Source organism: Dermacentor silvarum, chromosome 8 (genome assembly GCF_013339745.2).
Source record: "Dermacentor silvarum isolate Dsil-2018 chromosome 8, BIME_Dsil_1.4, whole genome shotgun sequence".
In the NCBI taxonomy this organism is placed as follows: domain Eukaryota; kingdom Metazoa; phylum Arthropoda; class Arachnida; order Ixodida; family Ixodidae; genus Dermacentor; species Dermacentor silvarum.
Genome location: NC_051161.1, coordinates 44,231,374 through 44,245,734, shown reverse-complemented (window position 1 = coordinate 44,245,734; position 14,361 = coordinate 44,231,374). Strand labels below are relative to the sequence as shown.

General features: G+C 46.8%; 1 protein-coding gene across 1 annotated transcript in view; it reads right to left on the bottom strand.

Annotated features, from left to right (window-relative positions):
- LOC119461118 (uncharacterized) overlaps window positions 1-14,361 on the bottom strand; it is a 43,190-nt gene that overhangs the window by 1,121 nt on the left and 27,708 nt on the right. The window contains exons 6-11 of the mRNA XM_049672838.1: window positions 13,620-13,705; window positions 12,987-13,071; window positions 7,768-7,987; window positions 6,393-6,591; window positions 976-1,172; window positions 267-501 (exon numbers count right to left, since the gene is read on the bottom strand). Of these exons, the coding sequence (XP_049528795.1) occupies window positions 267-501; window positions 976-1,172; window positions 6,393-6,591; window positions 7,768-7,987; window positions 12,987-13,071; window positions 13,620-13,705 (1,022 nt within the window). The remainder of the gene's footprint in view (window positions 1-266; window positions 502-975; window positions 1,173-6,392; window positions 6,592-7,767; window positions 7,988-12,986; window positions 13,072-13,619; window positions 13,706-14,361) is intronic.

The following is a 14,361-nucleotide window of genomic DNA, read 5'->3' as shown; positions in this document are numbered from 1 at the left end:
CTTTACATGGCAAGCCGTGAGTCGCATGTTGGGAGGGGAATGAAATGGGAGCGCACGCAATGCCGCAGGCGCGTACTCAGTGCTGCAAACGATCTTTTTTCTCTCGCTCTCATGTGCAATCTGAGCATTAATTGTGTCTTTAAAGCAAGTTAGTCCAAATTACAGAGACTACACCCAAGTGTTACCCGTTTGTAAACCTTTGCGGGTGCACTGGTGGACATGCATGGCCTGACTGTTTTTTCACCAAAGACAGTATGTCCTCGTACCATGAGGCCAATGCTGGCATCAGAAGCACGCAGCGCTTGCGCGACTTGCGCAGCCACTTGGCGACCAGTCGTCAGAATGCGGGCCACGTCGACCAGGATCTGAGACTTGACTGCGTCCATAGCGACGCTACGGGAAGCTAGAAAATGTGGCTTCACGTTGATGTTCCACAGGAACGGCTGGAGAGTGGCGTTCAGGGTGAACTCGAAACTCAACAGTTGGAAGCCGGCCGGTCCCCTACAACAACGTAAAAAATGTTTAGGGACATATATTAACACTCCATAAGATCAAGTAAAAAACTAAGTATCAGATGTTAATAACTATAGTAAAATGTTCGACAGTGGCTGAACCGTAGAAGCCTCAGCTTGGAGCCAACGTTCCGACAGTGGTCGCCCATTCTTCATCACAGGGGAGTTTTCATTTTTCTGTGATCCCTTTAGCTTGTTTGTGTTAAGACAAAGGAGATGCTTCAGTGCGACAAACAGGCTCCTGGACGTAACTATCAACCGTTTGCACTTATCTACACACTTCCAGGTTATTCAAAATGGGCACGTACGCCTATACTGACTACTATATACTGACTGACTATATACTGACTACTCTCACTGGCCACGTTTACTAGCGCTGCGAGTTTAAATGCCATAATGTGAATACGAAAAGGTCTATCAGCGCCATGAGCACAAGTAGCAAGTACGAAAACCGCCGACTCACCCCATTGCGCCCCCAAAGTTGTGGCTACTGTTCAGCGCGGTGCTCCGAGAGAGAATTTCGTACTCGGCAGCTACCAGCAGTGCGGCGACCTGACCCTTTATCTGCGACCAGAGCTGTTCCGCACTCGAGCTCCCGTACATTTGGTCCAGTTGATGCCACAGCTGCTTCAGGGGCATGGACTTCCCGCTCATCCGAATCTGGAAGCGGCGACAAGGAAACCATTTTTTTTCTCATAAGGGCCGCATGCACTTCCTTTCACATCCTGTAGGACACCTGTAGGAACCGGAGGACAGCCAGCAATTTGTTAAAAAATAAAATAAAGTTGAATTGAATTGTCCCCGCTCGACAGAGCGCGTCGTCCCACCTTTAATCCTAGCCGTGCGCTGGAGCACGTCTCAGTACTTGGCGTCAACGCTCCAAAGTTTTGTGTGATGAACTGAACGACCGGTCGTGTCGTATCCGCCACAGTTTTAGAATTCTGAAACTGCCGAAGCAGGCGTACGCGGTTTCCTAGGAACACTGAAGAAAAAAGTTATGTACCTATAGTTTACAACTGAAAAGAAAAAAACAAATCCCGGGGGCTCTCCCTTACCCCTCGCCGGCGCAACGTCTCCTACTTTGTAAATGGGACAAATGTGACATTCAGTAAATGTGACAACTAATCGCATGATAGCCCGCGAGGGTGATCAGTCAGAGCAGAACCTCACAGCACCGTACTTCGCCTGCTGGCCGATAACGTCGGGGGATCATTTCGAGACAGTGCTGCAAACAGCGAAGACCATGCGATCGAGCGTTTTTTACTGACTTGAAGGGTCCTGTATGCGTCTCTGCTGGACATTGTACTATGAAAGGGTCGCGTGAGCGAAGAAGAGTAAGTATGCTGTCAGGGTCGGAAGTCATGCTTCTGTGGTTATCGGATATCACTCTTTGGAGGGACGGAAAATAGCGACAACAGACGCTTGACCGCTCCTTAGGAAGTTATGCGCATAAACCGCACCTAGAAAACTATATGTATACTATAGTGATGACGTTGATAAGGCTTATGCATTGCAACCGATGCGGACCATTGGCATCTTTGCATATAAGTGTTCGCCTCCGAGTGTCACGAAGTGGTTTACCAGCAAAGGGCATTACAGTCAGCTCATGTCTGTTTCGCCGTCGCAACTTTCATCGCGAGAGGCAGCCAAACGGTGGCTCTAACACGGAACGTGACTCGAATGCGCAAGCCGTGGCAAAGACCTCGCGTCTTATTAAGAGTCTTGTGCGCTTGCGGGTATTTGTACTGAACACTACGCATGGTAGTTAGGCGATGGCCGGCAGTTTCGGTCAAGAGAGAAAAAAGTAAGTAGAAACATAAGAAGGGCCTTCGGAACGACGAGAAACAGGGCTCTCGAGGGAGAACGTGAAGGGAGCACAGGATCCTCGCGTTTCTAATGCGGCCGCGAAATGAACCATTAAGCCCTGATTTATAAGAGGAGATGTAGGCAGTTGATACGGCTAACTAACCATCCCTGCAATTAGGGGCGACGCCAGTTTGCTGCAGTGGTCACGAAGAGCGGTGGGGGAATGGCATTTTATAGCCTCACTTGGCTGTTTTCTCCCGAGCGTTGCAACGGAAAAGATAACGAGTCAAGCCGTTGCCGGAAACCGGAAACCTCTCTTTGATTTTATCCTTCGTGGAAAATTTTGCGGGTAACAAGTCGTTATCCGATGCTGACTTGGGAGAGTGCGTGGGGGTCAAATGAAGGAGCATGACGACGCTTAGATAGTTAACGTGTTCCGAAATGCTCATATGGTATAGCCGACTGTGACCATCGCGTCTCATGAGCTGAAACCGACTGATCTTGCAGTTCACACGTACTTTACTAACGTTTCGATGGGCATTAGAGTCTTGCTGCATTTTAGTGCTGCTGCGGATGTTGTTTCCCTTATCAGCATGTTGATATCATGCTGGCGGAGCGACGGAAGCCTCTGCTTTTCTATTACACACACGCACACGCACACACGCACACGCGCACACGCACACGCGCACACGCACACGCACACGCGCACACGCACACGCACACGCACACACGCGCACACACACACGCACGCACACACACACACACACACACACACACACACACACACACACACACACACACACACACCTATATATATATATATATATATATATATATATATATATATATATATATATATATATATATACAAGGATTGCAGAGCAGCCTTGGTTCTCAACAAGAAAAGCAGGAAGATACCTATCAAGAAATGGGTCAGGCAAGGAGACACAATCTCTCCAATGCTATTCACTGCATGCTTAGAAGTATTCAAGCTCTTAGACTGGGAAGGCTTAGGAGTGAGGATCAACGGCGAATGTCTCAGCAACCTTTGGTTTGCAGATGGCATTGTCCTATTCAGCAACAATGGGGACAAATTACAGCAAATGATGGAGGGCCTTAACCGACAAAGTGTAAGAGTGGGTTTCAAGATTCATATGCAGAAGACAAACAATGTCCAATAGCCTGGCAAGGGAACAAGAAATGAGGATCGCCAGTCAGCCTTAAGAGTCTGTAAAGGAGAACGTTTATGTAGGTCAATTACTCGCAGGGGACCCTGATCATGAGAAAGAAATTTAAAAAAAAATAAAATTGGGTTGGAGTGCATACGGCAGGCATTACCAAATCCTGACTGAGAGCTTACCACTGTCATTGAAAAGAAAAGTGTACAATCATTGCATTCTACCAGTGCTAACATTTGGTGCAGAAATTTGGAGGTTAACAAAGAACCTCGGGAACAAGTTAAGGACCGAACAAAGAGCGATGGAACGAAAAATGTTAGGCCCAACGTTAAGAGACAGGAAGAGAGCGGTGTGGATCAGAGAACAAACGGGGATAGCCGATATTCTAGTTGAGATTAAGCGGAAGAAATGGAGCTGGGCAGGCCATGTAATGCGTAGGATGGATAACCGGTGTACCATTAGAGTTACAGAATGGCTACCAAGAGAAGGGAAGCGCAGACGAAAACAGCAGAAAACTAGGTGGGGCAATGAAGTTAGGAAATTTGCAGGCGCAAGTTGGAATCAGCTAGCGCAAGACAATTGGAGATCGCAGGGAGAGGCCTTCGTCCTGCAGTGGACATAAATATAGGCTGACGATGATATATTGCTCGTAGGTGGACGTGACTGGGCAGGTGCCTCTCGTGCAAGGCAGCGCGTTCAGCTACCGATGAGCTGTAGGAAAGCAGATGTGTGAAGCGCCCCGCCGGCATGATATCGAAATTTTGATAAGGTGAGCGACCGTCGAGAGGATATTAGTAGGACGCAAAGCCGCGAAGCCTGTAACTTAATTGTGCATTTGTGTAGCAGTTTACTGTGGGTGCACTTAGAGGGCACAGCATGCACCGAAAGCGTAGGATGCCCTCGATGTCAGTGCCGCCTTAAGAAAGCCATGCGGTCCTCTGTTCTCGTTTCATTCCACAGTGATAATACATGTTACAAAATAGAAAGGAAGAACCGCCTATATCTTTATGGTCTGGCATGAGAAGGTAACAATAAACAAGTGATCTTGGACTTTTTTGTACGTGCGTGAAAGTAGTGAAAACGCTTTTAGCGACACGTTAGGCAATGAGTGTCTGAGTGAGCTACTGCCTCACGCGCCACATCTGTGTGAATTGTGCTAGCGAAAATGTCTGTGACACCTACACCATTGGCGGAATCACGTGCACGACGCCTTGATCACAGAACAGAGTAAAACAGCAGAATCAAAACGGGGCTTGACATAAGAACATGAGTTTGTTTTGTTCTGCGCGACAATAAAACAGCCTCACTAAAGATTGTGACGAAAATAAAGTCTGAGGAATTTGGTCTCCTCAGATGACCTCTCAGCAGTCTGAGCTGCCGATATGCTAGGATACAACTAATTACATCCATAGAGCGATTGGAAAAGACCAACATTTGTCCTGAACACTGACCGTGGGACTGTAACCAGACCCTCGCGATGGTCTGGCCATGACCTGAAATAACTTACAAGAATATGAAATTGAAAAGTCTCCTCAAATTACATGCATGACAAGCCTATCGAGTGGGCACATCATCCTATAACCGTTTATTGTAAGGTCGTGGTCACACACTCGCGAGTTTCTGGCCATTGGCTTACCTGAACAATACCACCGACAACAAAATTGCATTCCCCTAAGTAGCATCTTGCTCGCTATGCTCAAAGGTACCGCAAGGTGAGCCTTCTGTGTTCGTGTGCGCACGCTTCATTATTATCCTTTGCTCGTTATCTCTTTTTGCTCCTCTCTTTCCTCTCGCTCAGTAGTTAGCAAGAACTTGATGCGCCTGGCCGGCTTCTTAGTTTTAAAGACGATAGTTTTTCTTGGGCTACCTAAACGCGAAAAACTTGGCCTGTCTGTGTGACCCGCCGTGGTTGCTCAGTGGCTATGGCTATGGTGTTGGGCTGCTGAGCATGAGGTCGCGGGATTGAATCCCGGCCACGGCGGCCGCATTTCGATGGGGGCGGAATGCGAAAACACCCGTGTACTTCGATTTAGGTGCACGTTAAAGAACCTCAGGTGGTCCAAATTTCCAGAGTCCCCCACTACGGCGTGCCTCATAATCAGATCGTGGTTTCGGCACGTAAAACCCCATAATTTACTTAATTTAGCCTGTCTGTGTGTCACTCGATTCAACCGCCCGGCCAAAACCAAGCATGAGGAGAGGAGGTGCCGAGAGAGAAAGAAAGTGACAAACAGAGAGCGAGAGTAATAAATAAAATAAACTTTCTTGGTGAGGTGGGATTCGAGCCCAGGTACCCACGGTCCGAAGGCGAGCGTCATAACCACTACGCTATACAACCCACGCTTGTAGAACATGCATTGATGGGAACCATATGATTGCGTTGTACCAACGATTGTAACAGGACTTGCTATGGGCGATAAAAAGAGAAAATTAGAGTGAGAGAGAGAGGGACTTCAAAGGAGAGAAAGAAAGAAAGAGAAACACAGATAGAGAGAGACAGAAAGAAATGAAAAATGAAACGCTGCAAATGAAAAAATCAACGCGTTAGAAATGGTGTCGAAGATACGCTACGCGTTAAAAACAAGCCGACTGAATCCGCGGATCTGTAGCCGGCTTTAAGCCAACAGTAATAAAAGGTCCCAACAAATGGCGTGAGAGCAGGGCGAACGCGGGAAATTTGAATTGAATTCAGCAAAACCTCCATTGCATCCATCATGGGAGGAGTGAAAGGGGAGGGGAAGAGCATGAGGGGTGGGAGTGGGAGAAGAGAGCGTGTTACGTATCAGGGGCGGCAGAAGACTATCGTCTTTCTACGTCATTTGCAGTGAAGCAAGCAGATATGCGGCCAATTTTTTCATTCACATGAAATATCACGCGTGCGAATTTGCGATCTTACCTTGGTGTCGCTCGTCCATGTGCCCTGAGTAGTTCCTTGGAAAGCAGTTCCCGCCAGGTGAACGTAGGCCCGTAGCGGTACCATCGATGTGACCAGAGCGAAGACCCTTACCAGGACCGACCGGCCGTTTGATGCCAGCAATGGCCGTACCAGGGTTTGCTGCGCCACCACTCGGCCTTGCTCGAGCAGTGGTGAGAGCCTGCGACAATATGGAAGCGCCATAGTAAATGTACCCGCAATCTAGGGCGGCTGATGATTAGCTGTTCTGAAGAGTATAGTAATTTCGCAGGCAAAGGATGAGATAGGATAGAGTCGGCAAGTGCAAGGCAAGGGTAGTTGAAGATCGCGTGGAGAGATCTGTGTCCTGATGTGGGCACACGTATTATGATGCTAATGACAATGATGATTAAAGTTCATGGCACTATTTCGCGTAGCATTCACGGCCATACTTGGAACTCGTCTGTGCGACCAATTGCGCAGAATTCGTTTCATTTCTCATTCATGGAGCGGAATGGGGGCGAAATGAAAAAAAAAAAAAAAAAACGGCCCGTGTACAGTGCATTGGGCGCACGTTAAAGTATCCCAGGTGGTCAAAGTCCCCCACAAGTGTGTGCATGCTTCATAAGTATGTCAGGTGTTTGGTACGTAAAACCCCCTTTTTTTCATTCATGGCACTGCAATACGAAAGAGCAATGCAGAGAAGGCACATCAAGCGTATAGACACTGGGTTTAACCACGAGAACTTAAGTTGAACGCCACACATGGAACTTCAATAAAACTTCGGTTGGGGCTGGTTGGTACATAGTATTTTAAGGTGAAAAAATCATCGCAGACCCACAGGACAACCACCAAGAACAGACGAGTGCACAGCAGTGCCAGTGCTTGTCTCCTCTCTTCTTGGTGGTTGTCCTGTATGTTTGCGCTGATTTTCTTCAGCTTAAAATGCCACCCATGCGGCATTTGCCACCATTGCTTCGAAGACACAACCTGAATTGCCGAAGCTATGGCCAATTGCCCGAGGCTGATGGGCGGAGTGAGCACTCGTTTCTAGGTTGACTGACTCCGAAACGGCAGATTATGCGAAACGGCAAAAGGATCTTGACTCGCACTCCGCTGGCCATCAATGAGCCTAACAATGTTCCCACGTGTTCTCGCTTAGTGGCTGTGCTTCCTTCCTTTCTTTCTTTCTTTCTTTCTTTCTTTCTTTCTTTCTTTCTTTCTTTCTTTCTTTCTTTCTTTCTTTCTCTTCGTTTGTTTGTTTGTTGTTGTGCGCCTAATGTGAACAGCCTGAACGTAAGAGGAAGAGTATACCTGCTCCTGAGCGGAGCAAGTCCTTTGAGCTCCACAAAATTTCGTCGTCTCAGTATAAGCATACGTTTTGTGGAGCAAATCCGAGTCGGCGAGCGCCGCCGTGGAGACCTGCTTGGCTCGATGCCTGCGCCTGTCCTGTGGACCAACGGGCTTGATGAGCCAGCTGGACGATGACGAATCGGCGTGGGTTAGCCCCAGGGCGCCGGCCACGTCGGTGAGCTGCTGCGTCTGCTCCGGCAGTACGAAGCACAGTGGCAGCGCTGACCAGTGCCGTAGATTGTCCACTGCAATCGCACAATGCAGTAGCGATTAATTTGATCAGAAAAGGATACGTTGAACTCTCTTTTTGTTTTACCTCAGGCTTGGCGTGCGACTAGATTTGCAAGATGCAGATGACTCAGCACGCGTTCCCCGGCCATAAACAAGGAGAGCTTGTATGAACGCGCGTGCTCAATTTCTATAACGTTACGTTGATAAAGCGATATTTATGCACATACTATTTACAGCATGCAATTCACAAAGGACACAGCGTTAAAGCTCGAACTAGGATGTGTTGTTTTTAGTCATCCTTGAAGCAGTGGCCCGTTCTCCTTCACTTCACCGTCACACTATCATTAATAGCTTTATGTGAAAGAGAAAGCCAGAGTCACCACCGCTTCATAAATTTGTTCGCATTCGTTGTGGAAAGTGCCACTGAAACTTAAACTTTGCCTACAGCATCACCCATTAACTGGCCCTTACTTTCACCAAACAGAATCATGGTACCTCGTAGTTTTCTAGCGTCATAATTTCACGCTATTTCCGAACGTACCACATGTGCCACCAGCAAGAAAACTGACAAGTGAGCAGAAAATAAGTGATCAGATTTCGAGTTTCGCAAATCACGTGGAATTGCAACGTCTACTCGCTCTGGCCGGTGTCGATCGAGGCATAATGTAGTTGCAAGTGTACGTTCTCGTGTCTGAAATGCGAGTCAACCTGGAAACAGAACAACCTATGAGTAGTTAAGGAATTGTTGGTGTTTAAATTTGGGCTGATGGTACCATCCAGGTTAAGTTCAACATTTGCAGTGACTGTATTGTTTGTACGTGAATTGGTAGCTATACCGGTTCTCTTAGAAGCGCTGAACTGACCACGGGACAGAAAAGGTTGAACGCCAAATCAGCTGCTCAAGTTGGTCGCATGTACATACCTCACACGTTATTCTCTGTAATAGAAGCTTACCTACTAAGGTGACCAAGCCGTGACTTTGTGCTTGTACTATAGAAAAAAATTAATTCGCCTCTAGTCTAGCGAACAAGCACCTCCAGGTGAGAAGGTGAGCTGCATGCATCACGAAAATTCTTTCGTAAATGCGCGCAGCCTTTCCCCAAACAATTATTTTTAATGTGTTTCGATTGACAAGCAAAAGCAGTAGTTAAGCCAGATTCTGTATTCAGGAAAAAAAAGTTCTTACTCCATAAGAGCAGATTCCAACCAATCCTGACGTCGGGCATATTATTAGTGAAAGCGTTCATCCAATCACGAGCAACAATTACGAACCAAAAGCTCTGTGAATTCACTACCTGTTCTTGAGGAAGAGCCAAGAAACAAGGCAGGAGGAGGGAAAAAAAGAGTGTGGGGGAGGGGGGGGGGGCGGGGATAACGAGCGTCTCATTACACAGCAAAGCTAATTCCCCGTCTGAAAGTGATCCGCTCCAGCCTCCAGAACGTCTTTAAGAAGCCAGGCCACCATTCGCTTGAACGGTGACTATCGCTTATTAGGGACGACGGCGCTTCCTTTCCGTGTGCCAGCGTCAAAGATGCTGACACATCTGTGATGCCGATGCCTAGAGCTGCCACTTCGCCACGGTCCGCGCGCACGGTTCTTTCGCTCGAGGCACGGTTGAGAGCGCTGCAGTACGATAGCGCATGAGCGCGGTCACCTGGTTTTCATTTCATATTTCGCGGCGGGCTTTCTTTAAACGCCGAAAAAAAAATCGCCACGCAGCATGTATGTTGCCCCGAAAAATTGGATCGGTCGTTTCTGAACCCTCTCCACAACAGTAACGAAACGCACTTGCCCTAAAGTGAATATTAGTAAACTTAAATAATTGATCTCAGTTAATTAACCAATTAAGTGGAATATAAAAATATTTTGAGGAGCGTCACATGACGAAAATCATACGTCTTTGGTTTTCACCCAGCTGCGGTTAACAACTTCTTCTCCTTCTTCTTTTTTAACTCCTTGGTTCAAAGTTACGTGGAGCACCCTGTATAAGTGCCTATACCTAGTTTATATTTGACTCGGGTTTCTTCAAAACCACTCGGTACGTAATTTTCTTGGACCAATTTCTTGAACACCAGCGCAGTTAGGCAATGCAAAAACAACACGTTTTTCTCTTTATCTGTCTTTTTTTCTTTTTTTACTTAGGTCATTTGCTTCTACAACGTGATTAATGTTTATGAGCATTAACAGAGAATTAAGAGTCTTGCAGATGGGCTGGTGTCCAGGTGCGGCGCATTTCTGCGAAACAAAACAAAAGAAAAAACAGGTATTGCATAAAAGAAGAATCGGTGTCAATGGCAGCGCAACGATCTTCTGGCTAATTCCTGTGAAGACCGCCAAGCGCGTAAACAAGCAATCGACGCGCAACGAGGAAGGTTAAACCATCGCGTTCGCTGGCGGACATCAAGCGTAAATTGCCATTAATCAGTACGTTGGTGCCCGGCACACCTAATCCAACGAGACGGCCTCTCGGCCCTTTCTTTCTCGGCACGTGCCTCTCAGTAAACGGCACGGTAGGATGAGCCGCGCGGCCAACCCAATGCTTGCTTGCACGTACTTGATTTGCAAGGCTCCATAAAGTGCGTTGCCTCGCAACAGGCATGATACTACGCTTGGCGTCATTACGTGTTTAAATGAGATACTCGTCTTTTTCACTTGTTCGTCTAAGAAGAACATTTTGCTGGATAAAAGCTGACTTGATTTTATCCTGTTTCGGCCTGACCATTCAGTGACCAGGGTAGTTATGGAGCTTGAAATGCATTGGCTTAGCCCTCGAAGACCCAAATCAGTTAGTGCTCTACGGGTGACTCACATCACTATCTGTATACCGTTTCCTACTTCTTCAGGTGTGACTTCACTTTAGCCGTAGCTTTTGGAAACAACGTGCCTACGAACTTTCTACGTGTGCAGTTCTTTGCGAAAATTTAAAAAAAAAGATGATTATCTGATGTGTCGATGGATGGGCTCACCATGTGCCCTGGAGGAGGGAGACGAAGAATAAGTTGTAAATAAACATTTCGTCTCGCCTTACTATATCTGCCTAAGACTTTGCATGCTATAGTAATGAGCTCTTCCAAGCAAAGCAGACATTGAAAGTCGTAGATGCCTAAGTGTAACCCTATCTTCGCGTACGTTCATTAAAGTTGCGGAAGACGAAAACTTCGCGAATGGACAATGTGTCATTCGTCTTTTATAACTGCGTCTTGTCCGAAACGGGTCCGATTGGCTCTTGCGTTTTTATTCATGCCTCGGTAACTGCAATACTAGCAAGAAACCCAGTCCACCTACGTGCGTTTCTCGCTTCAATTTGCATATATCAGTTCCGTGTTTCTCGATACCAGCATTCACTGTATCAGTGTATCTCTCAGAGAACCTCACAACGGCCTAGTAATGGCCGCGTCATTATCGGCGTCATTGAGAACCGGAAAATGCACTTTGTAGCAGCCCGCAGCCGAAGCTATCGTGTGACGCGCCCGCTCTGCCGAATGCACTTGACCTCGGCGATAATGGTTGAGCTTCTGGACAGCTGAACGACCCTTCATTACAACGAATGATTGATTGTGTTTTCTATGGTCTGAAAGTGCGTTCACTTGACCAGACTAGCTTGAAAGCTTGTCTCTTGATGCTGCGTGTTAATAAGCGGTTCCCCTCAGCGTATAGCATTTCCATCGGAGATCTTTGTTCGTTTCGCATTCTATTCAGTATCAGCGACGTCACAAAGTGGCAGTATATGCAAAAGATTTTCAGAACGGGAGAGAGCGAGCATCCAATCGGCAAGCGGTAAGCCATTCCGTAGCCGCAGTCGCCGTTTGGATTTAATCCAAACCACGACACGTGCGATGCGAAGCCTAACTCGCAGCGAGCGGATGATCGCTCGAACTTCACATCTCTCGTCGCGTTCTGCTCCTAGCAGACGACGTGCTCGTAATCAAAATGATTGACAGGAGCGTGTCGTCATTTTGACGTCACCAAAACGATGAGCTCAGCGTCCGGGGAGTTCGCCGCTAGCCGATTGGGTGCTCTGTCCCTCCCGTTGTCACAAATTTTCCGTACTGCCACTTCGTGACGTTGCAGCAACTGAAGAGAACGCGAAACGAACAAAGATCTCCGATCGCGCCCCAGCTGAGAAACTGTTGAAAATGGGGATATCTAGTAAAGTACTTGCGAATGTGACACTCTGCTATTGGCATTGGCGGGGTTACTAGGACAAATGTAAAACTTGAGAAGGTGGTCACGCACAGATGTACTTTTTTCAACTAGCCAGTTCGCATTGGTCATAGCTACAAACTGTAAAATTTCCAGCGCTAGCACTTATATGCGTGCAGACGGCTCCTTGCCTATTCGAAGATTGTTTCGATTGAGTCTTGCTATCATGTTCTGCCAACCGAGTAAGTAAGTGCCTTGACTGATGTGCGACGGTATATACTCATAAACGCTGCTGACTAGCTCATGAAACCCGAGCTGTATTGACTTGCTCATGGCTGGTATAACTTCTCTTCATTTTTTTTTATTACTCGTACACTTTCGCCTACAGGCATACCACAGGCCCGTGAGGTGTTCAATGCTTGCAGAAAATGGCGGTAGAAATGAACAATGGAGGAGATATGGTGATCAGGACTTATCTCGAAGGAAAACTGTCTGTAAATGTCTTTCTCTCTCTCTGCAGAAAACACTCGCTGTTATATTCTCTTGAATACAATAGTGCGGAAGCATTTGATTCACAAACCTGCCATGATGACAAGGAACTGTGCAGATTCCATCATCAGACCACGAAACTCTACCTCGGAGAACGTTGACTTAGGTCTACTGTCCGTTGTTATTTCGCTCCAAGCTTTCGCTCGAAGGAAGCTTCCGCTATGCGTGTGGTCGCATTTGTAGCGCAATAAATGCTAAGCATCACTGTCGTTGCTTTCCCCGAAGTATTTGTGTTGAATGGAGCGGTGGGAGGTGGGGGAGGGAGGGGGGTATAGTGTGCAGACGTTCAACGTGAATTGTAGTCATGAAAAGTGGCTCACCACTGTGTCTTCTGAGGGTGCTGAGAGTGTTGCAGAGTGCGTCTCGCTCTCCCAGCTGTTCGCTAAGCAATTCGATGTGGTTCACCTGCAGATAAAAATATTGCGACTCACTTCACCAAATAACATTCGTATTTGATTTCTACGCTCAAGTTAGTTTCACTACGTTGATAATATTGTATTAGAGAGCCTGATGAACGCGTTTATGTGGTGCCAGAGTATACATTGAAAGTTCTTTTCCTTTTCAGTTGTAAAAATGATCTTTTTTTTTCACTACTCTAAAGCTGGATAGATTGAAAAGTGTAGACCCTGTCTATATGGGATAAGCCAAACAAGAATGTGACGCAGATGTCGTGGCCCGCTGCTATATTAACAGTCGAAAAAGATTCGTAACGTAATTTTCTTCGCATTTCTAACAGCCCTGCTACGTTTCAACAAAAATTTTATTGCGTCATCAAAAACAAAAGGAGAAATAGCCACTGCGCCACTGCGTGAATGTCACGATGCGGCACAAGAGTGATGTTTCGGTTCTTAAACTGAACCGAGCTGCACAACTAACATGCATGTTACTCGGTTGAAAACTTTCGAGTGAGTCCTCGTATATTAACGAGAAAAGCAAATGGACGTCGCATATACCTTCCTTCGCTTTTGTGCAGGACACTTCCTCCCCAACTGTCCGCACGACCCGAGGCAGATCCAGAGCGTCAAGCTGTCGCATTTGGCTGTAAGTGAAGGCACATGCAAGAATAAAGTGCCTAATATAGTACCATATACATAGTAACAAATATTTTAGTGATCTGGTTATGAGTAGTGTTTGTAAACGTTCGCACGCATGCATTACTGGCATTGGGTGCTGTGTAAAGGATCCGCTTTGTTAGCGGTTTTTACTTTGACACTCATGTATTACCTACGCTGCTATGCTTTGACACAGCTTTCGATATCCAATGCTAGCGAAGACGCTAAATCGGCTATTTCACACTTTCTTACTCTCCAGCGCGAATCGTGCAAAGCAATGACGTTTCTAACATGTATTGGTCCAATATATCTTCAGAAGATGTCCTCATCGGTGCAGCCGCTTCAGATTATACTCAGATACGGTGACAGTGCGTTGATGATGACCCTGTAAACGGCAAGCTGAACCCATCCAAAGGCACATTTTAATAAATATTTCTCGTTTTCCTTTCCGTTTTCCTAAAATGAAATAACATACTGTGCATGCCGTCTGTCCTGCCTGAACGTGTTCGCAAATGATGTCCAAGGTAAACATCCGGGACAGCATTCACAAAGCTAAGAACGGTTTTCCATTGGCCGGCAGCGTTCTCTAATAATTTATGTCCGAAATAACAGTGAGCAGGCAGCGGTTATTACGAACATTTCT